At 32.7% G+C, this 24276-nt stretch overlaps 1 protein-coding gene across 2 annotated transcripts in view; it reads right to left on the reverse strand.

Moving 5' to 3' along the window:
• Positions 1-3883: 3883 nt before the first annotated feature.
• STRN (striatin) overlaps positions 3884-24276 on the reverse strand; it is a 141593-nt gene continuing 121200 nt past the window's right edge. For both annotated transcript variants that reach the window (XM_031951268.1, XM_031951269.1), the window contains 8 exons: positions 20846-21021; positions 15619-15666; positions 14941-15062; positions 13567-13734; positions 9846-9986; positions 7870-7977; positions 5888-5974; positions 3884-5797 (listed from right to left, as the gene is read on the reverse strand). In XM_031951268.1, coding sequence (XP_031807128.1) covers positions 5628-5797; positions 5888-5974; positions 7870-7977; positions 9846-9986; positions 13567-13734; positions 14941-15062; positions 15619-15666; positions 20846-21021 — 1020 coding nt within the window. In that variant the 3' untranslated portion in view covers positions 3884-5627. The remainder of the gene's footprint in view (positions 5798-5887; positions 5975-7869; positions 7978-9845; positions 9987-13566; positions 13735-14940; positions 15063-15618; positions 15667-20845; positions 21022-24276) is intronic.

A 24276-nucleotide genomic window follows, 5' to 3' on the forward strand; every position in this document is an offset into this window, starting at 1 on the left:
GAAGAAGCTATGATCTACACTGGTGGAGGGAAGAACATGGAATGGTCATGGATCCAGAGTAATGACACTTAGAACTAAGTCAAAACCTTGGTGACTAAGATCTCATACTCACCGACTAAAGACAAATTAACTCTAGTCATTCACAAGCCACACTAAACAAAGAAATTCTAAGATCTAAAATTTTATTTGGGAAATCTAGACTGAATGTAACTTAAATGACAAAATTTTTAGCACCAAAATATATTTGTAAATTGTATAAACCTTCATTTCAGACATAACAAGATTTTCCTTTAAAGAAAAATATGGAGATAGTGATAGAGAGGTAGGTATGGAAGATGCTGTTTAAATGCTTTAAAACTTTCTCAGGATGGGATTTTTAACTTGTCCAGAACTATATGATCTAAAAATAACGTTTTGCTAGTTGAAACATATTGTCTCCAGTGAAAATAATAATAAAAAAAAACAGATTAAAATACATGAAACTTTTTAAAAAGGAACCTTTCAAGAGAGAGTTACCCAAATTAAATAAGGTTCCATCATTTTGTGGACATGCACTTTTTCCTATATAAATTCTAATACAAATATAAAAAAATGAATAGCATAGGCCTTTCCTCCATTGAAATTTCTAATTTCACATAAATATTCTAAAAAAGTGTTATGTAGTGCTCAGAAGAGCACAGAGATGGGCTCACACATAATACCCTGAAGACCCACAAATTTAATAAATACAGTAAAGAAACATTAATGACCACAGTTCATATGTGTGTGTATATACACACAATACATATCCAGTATACATATGTATACGTGTATACACACACACACATACAAAATACACACTCTTCCCATCATTCTCATTATAAGGCTATATTGTTTTGTGTTTTAAAAGGCACCTCTCCTTCCTTAACTATTACCTTCAATAAAAGATCTATTCATTAAAAAGCCTAAATGTTTAATGTAATATTTTAGAATAGAATTTTTTTCAATTCACATTTGAATAGCCAGTTTTTCTTACATTTAAATTTTAATAAACTAGAATGACAATCTTTCCAACAAGCATGCTGGCCTATAGTGTATATAATATATACAGTAGTTAAAACATTCAAAACTATATATTACATAAGCAAATAGTACAACACTCATGTCATACTCATATCTTAACCTTTGCAAAAACTACCCCAAAGAACTCAATACATAAAACAGCAAAATGCACCTATGGTTTAATAGATATCATCTATATCTATGTGTATGTGTGTGTATATATATATATATATATATACACACACACACATATATGTATACATATATATATGCACACATATATACACACAATATAGATATAGTCTATATATGTGTGTTTCTAGTAATATATATATATATATATATATATATTTATAAAATATACATAACTTTTAGGTGTTTCAAATAAATCTTTTTAACTGCTTCCAAAAGAAATATAACAAGAGTACTAAAGGAATGAAAGTCAAATCCAAGGGAAATTTCTCATGTAAAATACATTACTCAGTGATGCAGCCCATTTTTACCCCTCCCCCTTTTAAAACAATTATAATGTATTATAAAAGCTAAATACTTTGCATAACGTATTACCTATTAATGGCAAAAAAAAAAAAATCCTAACCTTGGTCAATAGAAAAATACTGAAGGTAATCATATCACTGATGTTAAAATCTCTGTTTATGGTCTGGTCAGAATATAGCAAATGAATTCTTATGACATTTCAATACTGAGAAGGGTGCTGCAAGCTCCAAGAGCACATCTGTGTCCGTATTTCATATGAGCAAGGCAGGAACCTGTCCTTCCTTACCATTCTCTATTTTAAGGATAAAGTTCATGGAAAAAACATTCACAAACCAAAAAACTATAAAAGCATTTTTATCATTGGGCTGAAATCTTTAGTTCATTTTGCTGAATTCAAGCTGAAGTTGACTGAGAATTACATTGTATTAACTACTTTCATAAATGTCCACAATGGAGTCTCAGAATACTGGAAGAGAATGTCACGTGTGTAGTCACTTATGGCATGTAATACTAGCTCCCAAATGGATTTTCACCAGTCACTGTTCACACTTGTGTACATACCTCAGTTATACTACTTGTGCAAATACAAATATTTTAATAGGAGGTATAAGTAAGATGATTGGTGGCTTGGCCTTGAGAATTTCAGTGAAATAGGCAAAGAAAACTGAAGACACTGAAAGCAGGAACAGAAGAACAGGAACTAGGGCATCTCAAATCAGTGCTTCTTGCCTGAATTTGCCAACTTGTCTCAATAAAAGTAAGGTAAGCAAGTCACCATTTTCACATCATGAAGAATGTGATAACAGAATTTATAGAATACAATTTATCATTCTACTTCTTGGCATCATAAGTTCATTGGTACGTTACCACTACAGGCAACAATTGAAGTCCAATTCATTTGCCAACACAGACTAGACTGTTAACAAAAATGCTGCTGATGGTATGGAAATACAGATGAATGAAGAGGGTAATTATGTCAAAATTAAGATGCTAGCAACTATATAGCATATAGCAATACAGTAGCATACACACACATCTAGCTATGGAAATCAGCATAGGCTATTAGTCTGTATCTAACATGAAATGAAGATACCACAGGAGCCAAGATTGGAAGATATTGTCAGAAGGCTGCACCTTGATTTGTGTGACCCCAGAGTTTGTCACCACCTTCAAATTTCATCCCAAATGTTTTTTTTTCTGCAGCCAACCATTCAATGCAGTATCACAGGAGTAAGTTTACTTCACTTTCGCTAACTAGAACCCAAAGCAAAAGACTTCCATAAATATGATCCATTGATTTATTTAGCCACCTTAAGGTCAGCAAAGTCAATGGGGAGAGAATTCTCTTGTCCTATACCTGGTTTTTTCAATCTCCAGTAGCACCAGTGCAATTTTATTTGGCCTTGACTCCTATGTGATCTTTCTGCAGGATTAGATTCAGCAATGAAGTTACTGTCTATAAGGAAGCCTTAGCTTCTCATCTAATCAGCTAGGATGGGGAAGGAGAGAAGGAAAAGAAAGCCCCAGCTCATCTTAAGCTCTTTGGGAACATTAGCACAAAAATATAAGATCATTTCTGAAATAGTTCCAATACAGATTTCTGGTCCTTCCATTGACAGGAGAGTATACTTAAGAGCCCCTATAGAACCCTTATTGCAATTCTAGCTTACCTATTTTGATGGCTTCCAAAAGAGAATCTTAGGTATCTCTGGAATCCAGTTACCACAAATTCAACATTACTCTGTAGAATCCAGTGGCTCATTTTATGGTGCTTAGATTTGAGAACAGAATAAGCTCACAGAAAGAGCCTCTGGATTCCTCATGACCAGAACAGTGACCTAGAAGCCAACATGTTCAAATTTCCCCATTTAAGACAATGCCCATCACAATCATTAATGTTATCAAAGGTACCAACATCCTAGATACCTAGATAAATAATATCCAGGTAACTAATAACCATAATTTCTTATTTCCTAGCCAGATATCTAGATTAAGAGTTCCAGCAGACAAGTGAACAGTAATCTGGAAAAGACAGTAAGCAACTAGCATCCATAGGGCAGTGATATTCCCAGTGTCTCTTGCAGAAAGAAAGACATCAGAGCTCAGCTAAGGGCCACACTGTATTTTCTATTTTTAGGGAAGAGCTGTGTGTGTGGTTTTTTTTTTCTTTAATAGCCCATGATCTCTCCATAAAAGGAATAGATGGCATCACCTGGGATCAAGGATTGAGGAAGTATCTGGATCTTTGTTGTTCTAGCATACAAAATAGAGTCTGCAGAGAGTCCTGTTCCTCATCTCGTACTAACTAGTGACCATACCCCATTTACCCCACAGCAAATTTAAATTAAAACATTAGAATGTTATTTTATTATATATTTTACATACTTAGTTTAATCATAAAATGTAACCCCATACCAACTATTCTTCTTCAGATCATTGATGATCACCACAATCAGAAACACCATTGCTTTGACACTGATAAGTTGCATTGATAAGTTTTCAGAAGAGCAAAAGGTTTTATTATGGCCTGTTACTTTTTTTTTTTTCAGACTTGAGAGGCTACTAAAAGCAAAGTTGTCATAATCAGTGATTTATAATTGTTTACCTGATTTAGGTATCCAAGAAAAGGGATGGTATAGGAGGCAAAACAGATTTCACTTAGGCAATAAGAGCAAGGTACTAGAAATCTGAATAGTATAAAGTTGAGTTGAGGCAGCCAATACACTTGGTCAGAAAGAAATCAATTCTCAGTCATAGGTTCCAGAACCAGCAATTAAACTCATTGCTCTTTACAGGAAAAAAAAAAAAAAAAAGATATTGCTTTTTCACCCAGATGTCCTCCCTCCTAGCAGAGCTAAAAGGGGTTTTTGAAGGTATACTGCTTGTGCTTTGGTTAGCTTTTTTTTTTTTTTTTAATACAAAAAGCAATAGGATGAACCTAATGCAACCTTAGCAGATTGCATTTGGGTCATTTTTTTTAAACCAACACAAAATATGATATATTATTGAAGGCTATCATATAGCCTAACCTGAGGTTTAGGGAAGAAAGGAAGTATAAGTAATCTGAAGCATGGTTATGTGAATATAAATAAATGAGACTCTCTCTAAACTTTTTTTTTTTTTTGCTTTGCATGTATCCAGTTGTGAGTTCTTTGATAAGAATGGTTAACCATTTCAGTATTATAAACATCACATGAATAAAACTGAATTTTAACAATAATACAGGTTATTTGTGTCAGAGATCTGTGCTAGTGACTTTCTTTGAACAATAAAGACCCAAAATTGAATGTTTGAATAAGTTAAATCACTTAGTAAGTGCAGACTGTATGAAACATTCTCTTTAAAGTTGAATATCTAATAACTAAACTCTCAGTCACTTCATAACAACTCTATTTTCAAAAATGTAATATAATATATAATTTTGCCTGCAAACTAAGTATCTGATTGGCATTATTGAATAATATATGTAACATATTATTGCATTCTTTTTTTTTTAATAGGTAAAATGTTTTCCCAGTCACTTTATGTATAAAGCTCATAGACACGCTAAACTAGACTTCTTTCAGAACTGCCTGGTTATCATTCACAAAAGGGTTAGTCTAGTGGACATATTAAAAGCCACTGTTTTGACTACCTAACGTGCATATGTTTGACAAAATTTCTCAAATGAAAAACATGCTTAAGTTCCCCTGCTCCCTCCACCCCTCCCCAATAAATCATGTTACTGATGTATCCCTCCCTTAAGAACACCCCAATTCCTCCATAAGGACTAAATGAACCTTGTTTCAGGTTTGCCAGGCCTGCCTGGTGAATAAGAATCCCCTCACAAATAAAAGCATAAACTTTCGGGAATAATTTGAAACAGTTTTCAGGTTCACAGAACCAGCTGAGCTTGTAGCAACCTGAATAAACCCTGGTATTAGAAAATAGTACATTGACCGCAAAAACTATATTTTAACAAATGTTCTCTGTGCTCCATTGGCAGAATGAAAGGGCAAGAAAAGGTGACTTTCTCCTTTGTCTTCTGTTATCTCTTATGTGCAGCTGATTATACAGAAAAAGTGAAAAGCTGAAAGGGAGGTGTCATGTCATACGAAGACTTTGGCTAGGGCGTCTGCTCCAGCACTGGCAATATAACATTTAGAGGGATGGAATGCCACATCATGAATTGATTCCCCAAACTTTTTTCGATGAGCTGTGAATTCTTGGATACACGTCTTGCTTTCTAGGTTCCATAAACGTATTGAACAGTCATGACCTAAATACCAAAGAAGGTGAAATTAAAAAAAAATAAATTTGATTATATAAAATCAGAAAGAATATTTAGATTTATGTTTGATGTACTTACTGCCAGACATCAAGTATAGGCCATTGGGATCAACTGCTAAACTTGTAACAGCTTCTAAGTGGGCAACCATTGAATGGATCAGTTTTCCTTTGAAAGAAGAGATTATTACTCATTATTTTTCTCAGTCTGGACAAAGCAAACTCACACTTAATGTTGGGTGGACTATCTAGAAGGTTATCTTTGTGGCAGAAGGCTCCAAAGTAATTCCCTAAATCACTCCACAGTCAAAATTGCTTTCCTTTGTCATTTTCTCCACTTTCATCTACTTAAAAATATATTATAGTGGTTTTCTCAAAACAGCCATGCATATGTGTCTCATTTTCACAAAAAATTTAAGTTTTAAAAAGTGCAACACAATTATTATCTCTGAAAGGAACAAATATTGGAATTGCCTGTAACTAAAGAATTATGACTTCTTTACTTTTGCAATCCATTTTTGGGTAAAACGTCACATGTTGCTTCAAACGTAATCTACCTTTATAACACCATTTTCCAAAAAGGTTTTACTGTAGTGGAAAAAGACATGAATTTGGAGTAAATAGAACCTGGCTTTGCCCTTACTTGCTATAAGGACCTCTAACAAGTTACAAATCCAGTTTCCACATCAATAAAATAAGGGGGCTGGCCTAGATGACCTCTAAGTCCTCTTCCAACTCTAAATTTATAATACATAAGGCATTATATGAAAAGATTTTATATTAACAAGGATGAAAGCTTCTATGGGTTGTGGGTTGCATATTAAGTCATGCTCAGAACTCCACAAGACTTTGCTCTTTTAGGCCTAAGTCTAAAAGACTGACCCTATATGGGATGAACTATCCTTTTCCAAAATTTAGGACCTCCCCTGTCCTTGTTTAAATTTTTTGCTATGTCAAAAGGAAGAGAACTGCAATTGACTGTAATTTTTTTTTCTTACAAAAAGTTAGAATGGAGGTCCCCAAACAAGAAAAAGTTACTTAAATACATTAGGGAAATTCATAAAATAAAAGGTAGAAATACTCAGTAAATCACAGCAATCAATTTAGCAAATCTAGGTCTCTTTTCTATCTTTTCAACTGTTTTACTAAAATTTGTGGATGCCTCCAATGGTCAAGTCATTTAAAATTAGCTGGTATAAAATATTTAGTGGCATGCAAGAGAATAAACTGTAGGGCCAGAGTTTGGTGGGGGACTTTTTCTCCTTTCCTCACTTTTTAGGTCTGAGGAACAGAAAAATAGTAATGAGGAATAGTTTTACAAAAACAAAGGATTTAGAGTCTAAGGACCTAAAGTTCCAATCCTATCACTGCTCCTCATTACCTAAATGATCTTACGCACATCTCTCTGGGTTTCAGTTTCCTAACAAGCAAAAGGATAGGGCTTGATGAAAAGACCTCTAAGGGTCTTCAAAGCTCTGTGATATTACCAGAATCTAACTTAAAATGAATTGTCAGAACAATAAGAACACTCTCATTTATATTTATATGACTATGGAATGAACCTATAGCCCATTATTTCTATTCAAAAAAATACTGGTTATTGGAAACTGTACAACTAAGTTAATTCTTGACTGATCTTGATTAGTTACTAAACTGTAGCCAAAATTGAGGGGGTGGAGGAACCCTAGTTGGCACAGCAGAAAAAGCTCTAGAGACTAGACTCAGGAAGACCTGAATTCAAATCCAGACTCTGATACTTCCTAGCTGTGTGACCCCTGGGCAAGTCACTTAATCATATTTGTCTCAGTTTCCTCATCTATAAAATGAACCGAAGAAGGAAATGGCAAAGAACTTCATTGTTGTTGCCTAGAAAACCTCAAATGGGGTCACAAAGACTTGGATACAGGATGAAATGAATGATAACAAGAACAACAATAAGCCAAAATGGGAAATTCAATCACTATTCTCTGTCCTTTTAAAGAAACCAACAAAGAACAAATTAGATAAAAGTTATTTTGGTTTGTTTACTTTCCCAAAAAGAATTAATGTGGAATACTATCTTACCTGTGTTATTATCATAGAATTTAATGTGTCTGTCTTCATGAGCTGTGATACTGATTGGAAGTGTTGGATGGCTGATGACTCTATTTATTTGGCATGACATGTTAGAGGCTAAGGAGGAAAAAATCAAGAAACAGAAATTAGTTATTAGTGTTTTCACAAAGTGCATATTCACTATGTAAATCCTAAAAATCCTTTACTTTGTCCTAGTTAAGTCATTTTATGAATGTTTTCCCAGTTTTAAAAGGAAAAAAAAAAACATAAGATAGTTAAAATATGCTAAGAATTAGAATTATTGTCTACAAATATGCATTTGGACTTAGGATTTCTGGCATTTCTTTTCCTAGAGCTGAGACCTCAGACATTGTCCCTGCTTTACTAATTTCTACTCTCACCACGAACCAGATAACTTTCAAACAAACAACTCAATTCCTTTTAGTCTGATCTCCTAAGCAATAATAATTATTTGAATGGCATTTTCTCTGAACAATATATCAAAGGAGGTACAAGTCCTATTACTATAAAAAAAGTAAACATGAAAAAATTTATTTCTGACTCTATAACTAAGGCTTTTGCTTTTACCTAATCCTACTCTCACTTATAGGTAGCACCACTCTCAGAATAGAGCTCCATTCTGGAACACTGTTGCATTCATCATAATAAAGGCACTTATTATCATTTGATCTTCATAATAAGACAGAGAGGTTTAGGGCACAAGCATTATTAGTCCCATTTTTTTTTTTTTTGTATTTCTTAGGATGTAAGATTAGTTGAGTGACAAAAACATAACAGATTCCAGGACCTTGTGGCTTATGGTTTAGTACTTTTCTCTCTTTGCCATCCTAGTGAATTACGAAATTCTGATGCTCCATTGCCAGGAATACCCTAGTCTCCTTGCCAGGGATGTCCCTAACACTATCAACCAAGAAAAATGAGATTTAAAAGATTTTTTAAAATGGACTTTAAATATTTAAAGCTCTTTCTTTAAATATTAGTTGTTTAATTTAAAAAAGCAGAGTTTACATTAGTCCTTAAATTTTACGTTATCATGGTATAGCTAGTATAAGCTTCAAACTATCTATAATTCAAGATTCTATCTTCCTTTTTGAAAAATAGGTGACAAGTCATGGACTTACTGCATTACACATTTAATTAGAGAAGAGAAATTGAAAACCAAAAAAGGGAATGAGAAATTTTCTAGCCACTATGGAAAGCAATTTGGAAGTAGACTTCCAAATCAATAAACTATGCAAATTTTTTGGACTCTCTGATATCAGTAATAAGCTTAAACATTAAGGAGATAAAAAAGATTCTTATGTACAAAAGATTCATTAATAAATCTTTTTGTAGTGTCAAAGAATTGAAAATTAAGGAAGTGACCATTAAGTGAGGGATGGCTGAACAAATTATGGTATATGAATAAGTGGAATATTAATGAACACTACAAAATGAAAAGAATAGTTTCACAGAATTATGGGAAGACCTGAATGAAATGCTACAGAGTGAACAGAACCAGCAGAACAATTTATACAACATTGTAAAGAGAAACAAAATGCAAAGATTTAATATTATGTGTTTAATGTATTGACCAACCATAATTCCAGAGGATCAATAATCAAATGAGAGGTGACAGATTCAAGGAGAACAAGATACTTTTTTTTTTTTTTTTTTTTACATAGACACTGTAGGAATCTGTTTTCTATGACCTGGCATATTTCTTGCAAAGATTTTATTTTCTTTTTATTCACTGGAGGTGGAGGGGGTATAGGAAGAGAGGAAGGGAGGGAGGGAGGGAGGGAGGAAGGGAGGAAGGGAAGGAGGGAGGGAAGAAGGGAGGGAGGGAGGGACGGAGGGAGGGGGAGGAAGGGAAGGAGAGAGGGAAGGAGGGAAGGAGGGAGGAGGAAGGGAGGGAGGGAGGGAGGGAAAGAAGGAGGGAGACCATAAGACAATATAGAATTTATTTAAATTGGTACACATACTTGTATCTAGGTTGGCTTCTAAAGTGAGAATGCGCTGTTGTGTTTCCATGTTAAAGATGCTAGTATGTCCATTGCTGAATGAAGCTACCATATGGCTTGGATCACTGCTCACTAGATCCACAGAGGCAGGGATTCCCAGTTCTATACCAGTCAAAACATTTTCAAAGAAAACAATGATTAGAATTTTTATTAAGCAAAGTTAAGATGAAAATAATACTTCATAGAAAAATAAATAATATGATTTCTTAAAGAAACAAAGTTTGTCATTAGGGTTAAAAAAAAAATCAATCAACAATTTCATCAAGCCCCTATTAGAGATCAAGTAGTATGCTAAATGTTGGAAATACAAAATTAAAAAATGAAATAATTCCTTCACTCAAAGAGCTTATTATTTGATCAAGAGAGACAGCATGCATATGCTCTGGAAACATGTAGTGAAAAAATGTTAAAAAAAAAAAAGATATTAAAACTTTTATTTTATTTTATATTAAAAAAGTAAACTATGTCTTGAAGGAAGTAAGGGATTCTCTAAAGCAAAGGAGAATAATACATTCTAGGGCTGGGGAAAATCATTGCAAAGGAGATATGGGAGATGGAGCATCATGGGTGAGGAACAGAAAGGCTAATTTAGCCAGATCATAAAGTGAAGAAGGAGAGTAATATATAGTGAAGGTGGAAAAAAACAAGTAGGGGTCAATTGTAAAGGATTTTAAAAGCCAAACAGAAGTGGTTATATTTTATCCAAGATGTGATAGTCAATGGAATTTATTGGATAGGGAATAGCATGATTAGCTCTACACTCGTTTGGCAGCAGTTTGGAGGATAAATTGGAGAAGGATGTTTCAGGAAAAACAGCTAGATGGTTACTGAGATTGTCCAGGTGAGAGGTGATAAGGTCTTGAACTAAAGTGGTAGTTATGAATAGAGGGATCAGATGTGACAAATCATGAAGAGGGAGCAAGGTCAAGATGTAGAATATATTAGCTATGTGTGGCAAAAAAGATTGCAGAATCGTGCACAAATAGCACTATGGTTATGAATCTGAATAATTGGATAAATGGTGGAGTCCTAGACAGAAATAGATAAGTATGGAAGAAGAGCAAATTCTGATAGAAAAATAGTGAGTTCTGTTTTAGACAAGTTATATTGGGATAACTAAGAAACATTCAGTTTAACATGTTCAATATGCAGTTGTTGATGCAGAACTGGTGCATGAGAGATTCAAGCTGGATATAGATATTTATGGATTATCGTCATAGAGATGAGAATTACAATCACAGGAGCTAATGAGGTTAACAATGAATCAATAAGCATTTATTATATACTACAATTCCTGTATTATTCTGATACTAAGATACTATAATAAATCCCAGGAATAGAAAGCAAAAATGAAACAATCTCTGTCCTAAGAAGCTTACATTTTGTCAAAATCAAGTGTAGAAAGAGGGTCCAGGACAGAGTCAGTTAGGTGATATGATATGGATGATGAATCAGCAAAGGAAATTATAAAGGAACAGCCAAAGGGATAGGAAAGAGAGAGAGTAGGGTCACAAAAACATAGAGGGGGAAAAACATTCAGAAATGGGTGGTTAATAGTGTCAAATGTTTCAGAGAGGTAAGAAGGATGAATGAAAAAATACTATTAAATTTTCCAATTAAGAAATCACCTATAATTTTGGAGAGAGAAGTTTCAGAATAGTGAAAATGACTTACCAAAAGTCAGGGAGGTAATAAAAAACAAAAACAAGAGTCTAACACAGACTGATCCAAACCAAGTGCTTTTTCTATCTCAATACACTGCCTCTGTCTCCCATCAAGTACCTCATGTTTTAAGCCTCCAAAGCTTCCCAAAAAGATACTGCCTTCAACTCTATACAAACAAAATCCACTCCAACCAGTGGTGGTAGTGTCCAATGTACTTTTCTAAATCCCAGGAATAAGGAATCTTCTCCCTCTATATAATATATTGATTTAGTTTAACCACTGAATCACCAGTACTAATTCATTAGAACTCAAGTACTCCATATAAACACTACCACCCCGAGTTCTCACCATTCTTTAGTTTTAGTAACCAGATCAGTTTCCCACTTCCACATTAGGCTACAGGCTACTTCCTGAGACCCTTAAATAGGCCTAGGGAATATCTGGTAGTTGGGTACCCAAAAGCCTTAGGTATGTACCTGGCTCCTATAACATCCTCAATCCCTGACTAGTGTATTTTATGCTTTATTAATGTAAAAGTCTAAACAAATGGACAAATCATATGTTTTATAAGCTATAAAATCTCACTATTGAAACATGACAGCTAAATGAAATGGGGTCAAGAAAATCTGAGTCCAAATCCCACTTTAGACATTTACAAGTTGTGGGATCCTGGACAACTTATTTAAGCTCTGTCTGCCTCTATGTGTCCATCTGTAAACTGGAGGTAACAGCACCCATCTTCCAATATTGTTGTAAAGACAAAATGAGATAACAGTTAGTTGTAAAGCTCTTTGCAAACTTTAAAGTATTATATAGATGGAACAGTTAAATGGCACAGCAGAGTATTGGCTCTGGAGTTAGGAGGATTTGAGGTCAAATCCTGGCTCAGAACTTAACACTAGCTCTGTGACCTTGAATAAATCATTTAACCCAACTGTCTCATAAAAAAATAGAATCATATAGCTGCTAGTTGCTATTATTATTATTATTAAGATTGTATCATTAATGTTTCTAAAACACAAGTTCATATAATACTCCTACTAAAATCCTTCAATATATCTACATCATCTCAGAATGAAATATAATTGCATTTTTTAGGTCTCTCAAATCAAAGCTTATTTTTCCATTATTTTTCTTCAAATAATCTTTGCCTCTGACTGGAACACCTGATTTCTAAGTTCTGCATTCCATCTCTCCTCTTTTTGCCTTTGCACAGTAAGCCCTATACTTGGAATTTCTCATCTCCACTTATAATCCATCATTTCTTTCTAGGCTCAGCTCATTCAGCACTAAAAAGTTTTCTAGATGATCACTTCCCTGATCACTTCAGCAGATAATCAGTTTCTTTTTTTTTACATAATCATTTATACACTTATTTGTTTACATTTTATATTCTACCAGTATAAGAGGCATATTGAATAAAGGATTAGCCTTAAGATTAGGAAGGCCTGGATTCAAGACTTGCCTTTATAAGAGCTATGTAACCATGACAAATAACAATCTCTTAATGCCTCAAGTAAATCCCTAATGCTACAGTATATAGAAGATGCAAACTTTTATTAGTGAAGGGAGTTTATATATTCCCTTTGTAGTTTCATCTATAAAACGATGAAAGAAGAGGGGAAAAAAGGAAGGATGGAAAGAAGATAGGAAGGAGGAAGGAGAGTAAGGGAAGGAAGGGAAATCAGAATATATCAGAATAATCAGAACAATATCAGAATATCTCCTAGAAGGCAGGAACTGGTTTTGCTTTGTCCTTGTATTCCCACTGCCTACTATTAGTGACTTTTACACAGTAGGAGCTTAATAAATACTTGTTGGACTATAATTTTTAAATTACACACAATAAATTATAATTTATTTTAAGAAGTATAAAAAATAACTATTTCCTAGGCTTAAAAATCAGTAACTCAAATTTCAGTTTAAGTAAGATTTCAGAACCTTATTTCATGTCTAGGACTGCATGCTTTACAAAAATAATCCATTTTAAGAAACAATAAAAACAAAAATAGCATACCTTGATTATCATTAAATACACTTAGGGCTGGAGAAATTTCAGTTGTATTCCATAAACGAAGAGTGCCATCTGCTGAACAGGACAATAAACGCTGATGTGCTCCACTATAAGCCAAGCCCCAAACTGCATCTGTGTGGCCCATAAGCGCACCTCTTAAAACAGAAGGGTCTAAAAAGAAACAAAATACAAGACAAACATGCAAATTTAAGAAGAAAGACAAGTTCAACAAGTCATAATAACTACCTAAATTCTAAAGAAAATAAAACAAATGTAAACAGAACTATCAAAAGCACAATTTCTAAATTCTATCACTCTTATGACAAATCCTTGGAAACAAGATTAACAAGTCTCAGAAGTATAAAAAAGAAGATCTTCAAAATTCTGCTTTTATGCTTTGTGTTTAATAAGTTTATTCATATAGGTAAAACTTTACATTTTGTTTTAATTCAAATGTATCCCATCTAATCCTTAGCATTCCTATAAGTGAGATAATTTGATATTTTACTTCTGCTTTAAAAGTCTACAATTAATACTAACTTGGTAATATCTGTTTAAGTACTAAGTTTGTTCTGTGTTTCTTGAATTACTTGAGACTCAACTTGGTTTCAGTATAATTCTACAATAATTTTCTACTTATTGTAAATATGATAGATGCATTTTTAAAAGCACACTTTTCCCCTAATTTAGGGGTGGAAACATAGAGCTGGCTTCTAAGTAACCATTGTTACATGAATCTATAATTAACAGCTAGTGACAGAAAGAATTAAGATTTCATGGTCTTATATACAAACTAAAGGGAACTTTAAAAAAGTCTACTGGGCTTTTAAGTATTTTTTGTGACATGAATTTTTAAAAATAAGATTTAAATGACCACCTAGATACAGGAGCCATACTACTCCTATTCATTCCTTCTTTGCTTTCACAGTATACTATTCAATAATGGATTCAGAAAACTAAGAAAACATAAAAAAAACTCTGAAAAGTAATCCACAGGAGCTTCAGGGAATGTGGGAATAACAACACTAATTGGCTGGTGAAATATACAAGAAAGAGCTATGAAATGTAAATATAGGTTAACTGGTATATTCTCAAATAGTATTTGATATAAATGACTGTTAGTTTAACATTTGTAATCAATAAAACTAGAAGAAGAATGTGTGTTCTCAAGATAATATTCCTCCTTAAAACATTTAGATGCCCTAAGCTCCTAAATTTAGGTGTCTTTCAGAACATATTAAAGATAAAGTTGTTCACATTCACACAGGTCCACCTATGTATTTTAAAGGATAATTACAGAATGTTCATATTTTCAAATTACATATATGTTTGAGTTAACTTAGGGTAGGTCAGAAAAGAGGCATTCAAAGAACATACCATAAGAGTCATAGGGATCGATGTTTGGATTTGTTGTATTCCAGCCTTGAATAAGGCCATCTGTCCCTCCACTATAACACTGTTCACCATTGCTGCTCATTACTACACAGAGAACTGGGCCTCTGGGAAAGAGGAAGAAAATAAATTTATATTCTACTCATGAACAAATCACATCGATAATAATTCTTTTCAAGGGAAAATGTTTCATGATTCATGTGACAGTCTATTTCTATTTTTAATATGCAATGAAGAATATGTCAAAATTTCCCCTAATTGAATAAATCAATAGTATGAACCAAATCTTTAAGATAAAATGGAAGAAATCTTAAGTGTAATCTTTGAATCAAAAGAAAATTAGTTCCAAATTTTACCCAGATTATTTTAAGAACAAGATGATTTGGGAAAATTTATGTTTTAATCCTTCTATTTGTTTCAGTATTCAAATACTGAAATTCCACATTTAAATAAATGCAATATAATAAAAATATTATATATCAATGTAATGCAAATAAAATATTACTATAATAAATGCCTATGCTTTGCAATAGTAAACCTGTTTAAAAAATATTTTTTCAGCTTAATTATTTTGTTTACATTTGTAACTAAGTATAAATGAAATTATATATATTCTATATATTTTAATTTACAATTATATAGCATCCAAAAGCACATACTTACTTATGAGCTCTGAATGTATAAATAGGCTCCACATCAAGAGAAGTACTCCTAGATTTTTTTTCAAAGAAAAAAAAAATTATTTCTTGTGTTACTATATTCCACAACTGTTATTACAAAAACACCTTATGAAATGTTTTAAGAATCAAAAAATGCTAAGGAGAAACGCTTACAAAGATTTTTAAAAGATTCATTCACAGTGTGGCACAATGTGGAGTGCTAAAAGTATAGTCAGGATAATCTGGGTTCAAATCACAGCTCAGACAAATAAATTCTTTGAGCTTATTTCCTTACAAGTAATAATAGGATTATTAAATCTTTAGTTTCCACCAAACAGAATTCTTATGAGACTTGAACCAGATAAGGATAGAAGTAGTTTATGCTACACTGGATAAAGCACTGGGGCGGAAGTCAGAAAGACTAACTGTATAACTTTGGGCAAGTCACTTAACCTCATTTGCCTCAGCTTCCTCAACTATAAAAGGGGGGTAAACAATAGCACACACTTTCCTGAATTATGATAAGGATCAAGTGAAATAAGATTTGTAATAGTACTTAACACAGTACCTGACACATTGTAGTAATTATATAAATATTTATTCCCTTCTCTAATAATTTGCCAACTTAAAAGCAAGTTATAGGATGAGAGGACTAGAACTGGGAAGGACAGAAGCTAGTCAAATCTCCTCATTTTATAAATGGAGAAACGGAAGCCAAGGAAGGTTAATTGACTTGCCCAAAATCAGATAAGTAGTAAGGATCAGAACCTAAATATTCTAACACCAAAAATACTCCTTCTATAGCACATTCTTCCCCAGAGCTAAGAGCTTTCTACCTCTAACATCTACTGACTGTGTAGACATACGTACAATCTCAGTGTTATGAAGTAATGAAGACAAGAGGTTAATCTATAACCTGCTGATACCAACTGGTGAAAGGAGATCTCCTTCTAGAATTTTGTATACTGAGGGAATAAAAGATCTAGACATATAAACATAAATAAATAAACTCCATTTTAATAATTTTTTTCTGATTTCTTTTCCTTTCTTTTATTTGAACTTAAATACAATAGGAAAAGAAAAAAAAAAATTCCACATGCACCACAGAGCATAAGAGAGGATTCAAAACATAAAGTAATAAATTTGCACTTCAAAGAAGGCTATATAATAAATATTACATGTTATAGTCAGAGCTGTCCATCTTTGCTTCTGTAGGTTTTTTTGGGGGGAGGGGTAATCTGCTGTGCCCTTTTTAGTTTATTCTTTCTTATTACAAAACATATATGAATAGCTTCCAACAAAGATATTAATGGATTAAACTATTAATCTCTGAATAATAATCCATTTAAATAAAATTTCTTTATCTTAAAAAAAATACAATCAACCCAGAATACAGAAGTTTTATAGTATCAAATATGAGCAAAGACTGATATTACATTTAACTTTCATTCAAACACTATCAAATCCCTATTTAATTTAGATTTAATCCCTATTTAATGTAGTTGGAAAAACAGTTGCATATATATCAATATGTATATATACATATACATATCTTAGAATTCCAAGTTCTTTTCAAAGCACTTCATCTCCTTCCACTTACTTCCCAAATTAACTAATACTAATTTTACATAGTTTGCATATATTCAAGTACATGTTGCTTCTCTTATAAAAAAGCTTTTTTTTTTTTTTTTTAAATTAACTTTTTCATGGAATGAGCTGGGGCTTTTTCATTTGTTTTTCAAAATTTCTGACATGTTTATTGACTAAATGATACTACTGAATTAAACAGTAGTCTTAAAACAGATCCACTTCACTTTAAAAAAAACATCCACCATCAAATTTAGACAGGACTGATCAGAACAAAGTCCAATTGACAGTCAATATATATGGTAATATAATATAAATAGATGATAATGATGACTGACATTTAAATAACATCTCAAGGAATTCAAAGCACTCTATATTCTATGAGATAGTTTTTTTATTATTATTTCTTTAGCTATTAGTGTTTTCCTCCTAAAATTATCTTGTAATTATTTTGTACATGTAAAATACATATATCCACATAGGTCTCCTTAGGGCAGTCTATAAACTCTTTGCAGTGAGGGATTATTTCCTTTTGTCTTTGTATCATTATTACCTAGCAGCACTAAGATTGGCATAAAATAGGTATATAAGAAAGACTTCTTGAATGAATGATTATTCCAGCTGCTACTATTTCCTTCTCCCCACAAATCACCCAAAATCTATTTGTTATACACCTATATTTGTTCATTTTATGAAAATTTAAAAATTGGCATTAGTAACTCTCCTTTGCTTTTATCCACCATTTTGTGAAGTTAAGCTTCAATTCCACACAAGTCATCTGATTTAGGTTTCACAAGAGTATTCCCTGTCATTCCTGTTACCTAACTTAAAGAATGTCACAAGAATATCCCTTTCCCTGACTTCAGTGTCTGCTAAACACTCTTCCTCACTGAGAAAACTGATAGCTCAAGCCCTATAATTCTGTGTTTCCTATTTTTCATTCCTTCCAAATTATATATTAACTGACAAATTATATTTTGGGGTCCTCAGCAATTGAGAACTTTGGACCTAGTTTGTTTTTCAGCCTAATGCACTGTCAGTTACCTGGATGTAATTAGGCCATTTTTTTACTCCACCACAACTCTTTGGAGATCAGGAAGGGACTGAGACTTGTGAGACTCCATGTGACCCAGGAATACTTAACTGAAGGAATACTCTTAAGCAGTTATACTTTGCACTTAAGTTCTTATATTTTGTCCTTAAGTACTGTAAAATTTCTACCCATGGACTACCCATCAGTAGACCTCCATGTGTTACTGAATCAACATTCACACAGTTAAGTACCTGATAAAGGAGACATGGTAACCAACTTTAGTAAGCCAATAGATATCTTCTTTGGGAAGTCTAGCCTAGAAACAGGGGAAACTTCTCTTTCAGAAGGAGATGACTAAGAACAAAGTTCTCATTTTACATAAAGATTGGTCTAAAATATATAAAAATCTTAATGGGTTCCAAATTTGGTCTGAAGAAGGGACTTTCAATTACTGCATATTAAAGGTTTGGAGATTGCTCTTAGAAAATTTTATGTACTGATTCTATGATTAAACTTTCTTTACTATGTCTCTCTTACGGTTTCCATATTTTTTATGTGGGGAAAATGTAAAATGAAACCTTTCTGATCAACTTTTCTGAGTCTTTAGAAAAAAAGACTTTCTCTTTGCCTTCCTAATAGAGAGACAAAAAGAGACAAAGAATGGAATCTTCGTGCTCAGTCTGCAGGAATTTATGGCATTATAAAACTAATGAGAGAATAAATTGATTAAATGGACACTGATTTAAGTTTCAGAATACTCTCCTGCCCTTCTTCAAGATCCCATTCTTAGCAAAGACACTAGAGTGGTTTGCCATTTTCTTTTTCAACTCATTTCACTGATGAGGAAACCAAGGTAAACAGGGTTAAGTGATTTCCCCAGGGTTACAGAGGTAATGGCTGAGGCCATATTTGAACTCAGGAAGAGGAATCTTCTTAATTCTATTTCCAGTACTCTATATACTGTTATATATCCTCCTTAGCTGTTTCATCAACTATAAAGTGAAACTGTGAGATTCAAATGAGATAATTTTTTTTAAGTGCTTGGCAGAATGTCTACCATATAAGTACTATATAAATGCTTATTGGTTTTTTCCTTTCCCCCCATCCACAGTGCCTAACTCACAATGGTTTGTTTTTGTTTTTGTTTTTAATTACAGCTTTTTATTTACAAAACATATGCATGGGTAATTTTTCAACATTAACCCTTGCAAAACTTTCTGTTCCAAATTTTCCCTTCCTCTCCCCCTCCCCTAGATGGCAGGTATTCCAATATATATTAAAATATATGTTAAATCCAATATATGTATACATATCCATACAGTTATCTTGTTGCACAAGAAAAATCGGATCTAAAAAGAAAAAAAAAACCTGAGAAGGAATACAAAAATGCAAGCAAACAACATTAGAAAGAGTGAAAATAATACTATGTTGTGGTCCACACTCAGTTCCTACAGTTCTCTCCCTGGGTGTAGATGGCTCTCTTCATTACTGAACAATTGAAACTGGTCTGAATCAATTCTCACAATGGATGTTTAATAAATACTGGATGACTGAATGATTGATTAATCAAGGACATTGGTCCTTTTAAGCAATTATACAATATTCAAAATGAAATCACAATTAGTTAAGTAATCAATAAGCTAAAATTTAGCTAAGTCTCTTATGTCCTCTGAGTTTCCTTTGGAAATATCAAGTGTCCAAAAGAAATCTCCAATTAATTTGGCCCTAACCCTTTCAATATATCTATACAAATCACTTTAAGTTACTTGTTTAGTACTCTCTTCTACCTATACACATAAAGCACTAATAATTGCATTTAAATGTTATTACTATATTATTATTTACATATCCCCTCATTCTGGTTTAAGTATTTTAATTAGTGATATTTCCTTACCTGGTCTAATCCTCATTATAACTCAAAAACAAACTGGAGAAATAATCAAAGACACTATTCCTGGGTCTTCATGAAAAAAAAAATTCTCTCTGCCAAAATAAACTGGATTAGATAAAGTGAAAAAACCATAGCATTTTATGAGTCCAACTCAAGATACTATCCTTGCCTACAAAACATTTTGCAGCAGATTTCAGTGAAGTTTTCCTTAACCTCTTTATCCTATCATTTTAGTATCTTCAAGGAAGAAAATGACCTATTTTAATTAAGTTTGTCTCTATCTGTCTATATACAACAGATCTTCAGAACATTGACTCTTGCTGAAAGAAAAAATCATTTGAAGTGCTTAGAAACAAAATTTTTCAATAAATGTTAACCTGTATTCCTAAGATTCTGAATGTATTCAAGTCAATACTTTCTAAAAAGTGGGCACAATATTAAGAAAAATAATGAGTTTACCAGATGTTCAACAAACTGATTAAAGTGATTTTTTTCTGTGAGAAGAATGAACTCTTTAATATACTCTTACAGGCTTCTATGGCCCTCATTCAAGAAATTCGTGAGGAGTTTCACTCTACACTAATTCTCTTTCCATTGTGCTATTTATTACAATGCCACTATCAAAAGAACACAAACCCACAAAAAGGTAAAAGTAAGGATTATGTTAAAAGGAACATGTGATTTAAATGTTCAAATAAAAATGAAACAGAATGTTCTCACTTTTTTGCTGGGGCTGTTTTTTGCAAATTCCACATTTTCAATGTATGGTCCTCAGATGCTGTTATCAAAACTGGCTCAACTGGATGGAAAGCAAGTGCTCGGATTCCATCAAAGTGACTTCTTAATGTAAACTTTGGATTCCAGGTTTTCCTCAAAGCATCTTTGTTGTTTGCTATCTGTCAAACAAAAGAAGAAAATATATAATAAAGTTGAGAATATCAAAGAAATATTTTGTTTTATTTCATCACAAAACACACTGAACAATTTTCTTTTAAAAATTTTATTTCATTAAATATTTCCCAATTTTTTGAAATAATTTTAAAAAAATTTTGAGCTGCCAATTCTCTTCCTCCCACACTTCCCGCCTCCTTGAGATGGAGATTTTGATTTCCATTACACATATAAGGTTATGCCATTATTAACCATGTTGCAAAACAAAATAAAACAATAAAAATAAAGTTTTAAAAATAAAAAAAAAATCTGCACTCAAAGTTTATCTGTTCTATCTCTGGAGATAGACAGCACTTTTCACAATGGGATTTTTGGAACTGTCTTGAATCACTGAGCTACTGAGAGTAGCTAAGTCTTTCACAGTTCATCATCCTTAAAATACTGCTATTACTGTACACAAAGTTCTACTGGTTCTGCTCACTTCACTTTCCATGAGTTTATATGTCTTCCAGGTTTTTCTGAAATCATTCTACTCATGATTTCTTATAGCATAATAGTATTCCACATATTAATAAATGATTAAGGGATATGGACCAGTAGTTTTCAGAACAAGAAATCAAAACTATCAAACATATGAAAAACTACTTTGCATCACTACAGATTAAAGAAATGCAAATTAAAATAACTATCTCACGTCTGTCATATTGGCTAACATTGTTCAGTTGTTTTAGTTGTGTCATGACTTCTTTGGGGTTTTTCTTAGCAAAATTCATTTTACAAATGAGGAAACTGAGGCAAATAGAGTTAAGTGACTTGCCCAACAATATACAGCTGCTAAGTGTCTGAGGCTAGGTTTGAATCATATACTTTATTCACAACTTATTCAATCATTCCCCAATTGATGGGTATCCTCTTAATTTCAAATTCTTTGCCATTACAAAAAGAGTTGCTATAAAACTTTTGTATAAATAGATTCATTTCCCTTTTTTAAAAAAATCTCTTTGGGATACAGACATAGTAGTGATATTGCTTGGTCAAAGAGAATATAAAATTTTATATCCATTGGGCCCAGTTCTAAATTATTATCTGGAATGGCTGGACTAGTTAAAAAATCTACCAACAGTGCAATAGTGCTCCATTTTTTTCATATTCTCTCTAGCATATATCAATTTCTTTTTCTATCCTAATAGCCAGGGGCATCTAGGTAACACAGGGGACAGAGTACCAAAACTGGAGTCAAGAAACTCATATTCCTGAGTTCAAACCTTCTTTTCTGGTTTGATAAGCTCTCAAAGTTGTTGCTTCTGTCACCACCACTGGTATTTATTATGTGGCTTCCTCATGTCACAGATCTCAATTGGATTGTCAGTTGATTGTCAAATGGACAAATAACAGAAACAGCAAGAAAAAAGTAATTAAAATCCCTACTTCCACAAATTCTTCCTTCCTTCCCTTTTTTTTCTGGGGGGGAGGGGACTTTCTGGCTGATTTTTTTTTCTTTTTTAATAGATTTTATTTTTCCAATTATGTGCAAAAATAGCTTTCAACATTCATTTTTGTAAAATTTTGAGTTCCAAATTTTCTTTTTTCCTTCTCTTACTTTCCCTCTCCCCAAGACAGCAAGTAATCTGATATAGGTTATACATGTACAATGATTTTAAACATTTTCATATACAAAATATTTTCATAAACTGAAAAATCACCCTACCAAAATATTTTAATGAGACAAATATATTCCCAATAATTAAATCAGAAAAAGAATACAACATGAAAGAAAACTAGAGATCAACAGTATTAGTGAACATTGACTCAAACATTTTATACAAAATCCTGTTAGACACTTTTTCTCACAATTTAGTCACTGTAAAGTGATTACCATGACACAAAAGGTCACAAGAGAAATAATCTTAGGACATTTGAAAGCATAGGCAGATATGACAGCCAATAACAACACTGAGAAACCTTTTTCAAAAACAATACAAAGTATATTTTATAGTTGTACTTCTTGTAATTACAAAAAGAGAAAGGGAAAGGATGAAATAAGCATTTACATATGCTACTATCTTCCGGCACTGTGCGAAGTCATTTGATCTTCATAATAACCCTATGAGGTGTATGTTGTTGTTATCCCATTTTACAACTGGGGAAACCTAGCAGAAGTTAAGTGACTCACTCGGTAACACACATCTGTTATGTGTCAAATTTGATTTCAAATCCTTCCTGATTCTAGGCCCAGTGCTCTATTTGTTGTATTACCAGTTGCCTACACTGTGCCACCAAAAAAAAAAAAAAAAAAAAAAAAAACAACCCACCTCTGGAAATAAAGTAGATGTCCATCACTTAAATAATGATTAAACAAGTTGTGATACATGAATGTAATGGTATTTACTTCACTAAAAGAAATGATCAACATAATGAATACAAACTGGCATGAGAAAACATGTGAACTGATTCAAAGTGAAATAAGTAGAACTAGAAAAATACTATAAAAGGCTCCAACAATGTAAATGGAGAGAACAATAACAATAAAACTAAAAAAAATGAAAGCTAAAAAATCATAATAACCAAATTGGTACTAAAGCAAAGATAAAAGAATTCATCTTCCTCTTTTCATTGCAGAGATAGAAGACTATGGAAATGAAATAGTCATATAAAGCTACACTCTTTCTAGCATTATGCTGATTAATTTTGCTCAACTTTCCTCCTCCTTTTTTATTCTTTGTTACAAAAGATATCTTTCTGGAAGGAAAAAGAGACAAAGGAAGGTATTTTGAGAAACATGAATGACTAAAAAAAGTTATGAGAAAATGGAAATGGTACTATTTAAAACAAAGATGGGATGAGCAATTGTTTTTTTTTTTTTCAGTAATTTTCAGTCATGTCTGACTCTGTGACCCTCTTTTTAATTTTCTTGGCAAAAATGCTGGAGGGATTTGGGAGTTCCATTTCCAACTCATTTTACAGAAGGGGAAACTGAAGCAAACAGGATTAAATGATTTGTCCAGGTCTCACAGCTAGGAAATGTCTAAAGCCAGATTTCAACTAAAGATGAGTTTTCCTAACTTCAGGACCAGCACTCTACCTACTGCTCCACTTGCTACCTAAGAGCATATTTACCAAATCAAATATACACAGAGAAGGTTCATTTAAAAGCAACACAATATAGAAGCACTGAAAGATTAATTTATAAAGTATCTATAGAAGGGAAAATACTAAAGAATTAGTATTTTCCCCCAAAAAACTATTCAGGATAATATCAA

This window comes from Sarcophilus harrisii, chromosome 2 (genome assembly GCF_902635505.1).
Source record: "Sarcophilus harrisii chromosome 2, mSarHar1.11, whole genome shotgun sequence".
Classification (NCBI taxonomy): Eukaryota; Metazoa; Chordata; class Mammalia; order Dasyuromorphia; family Dasyuridae; genus Sarcophilus; species Sarcophilus harrisii.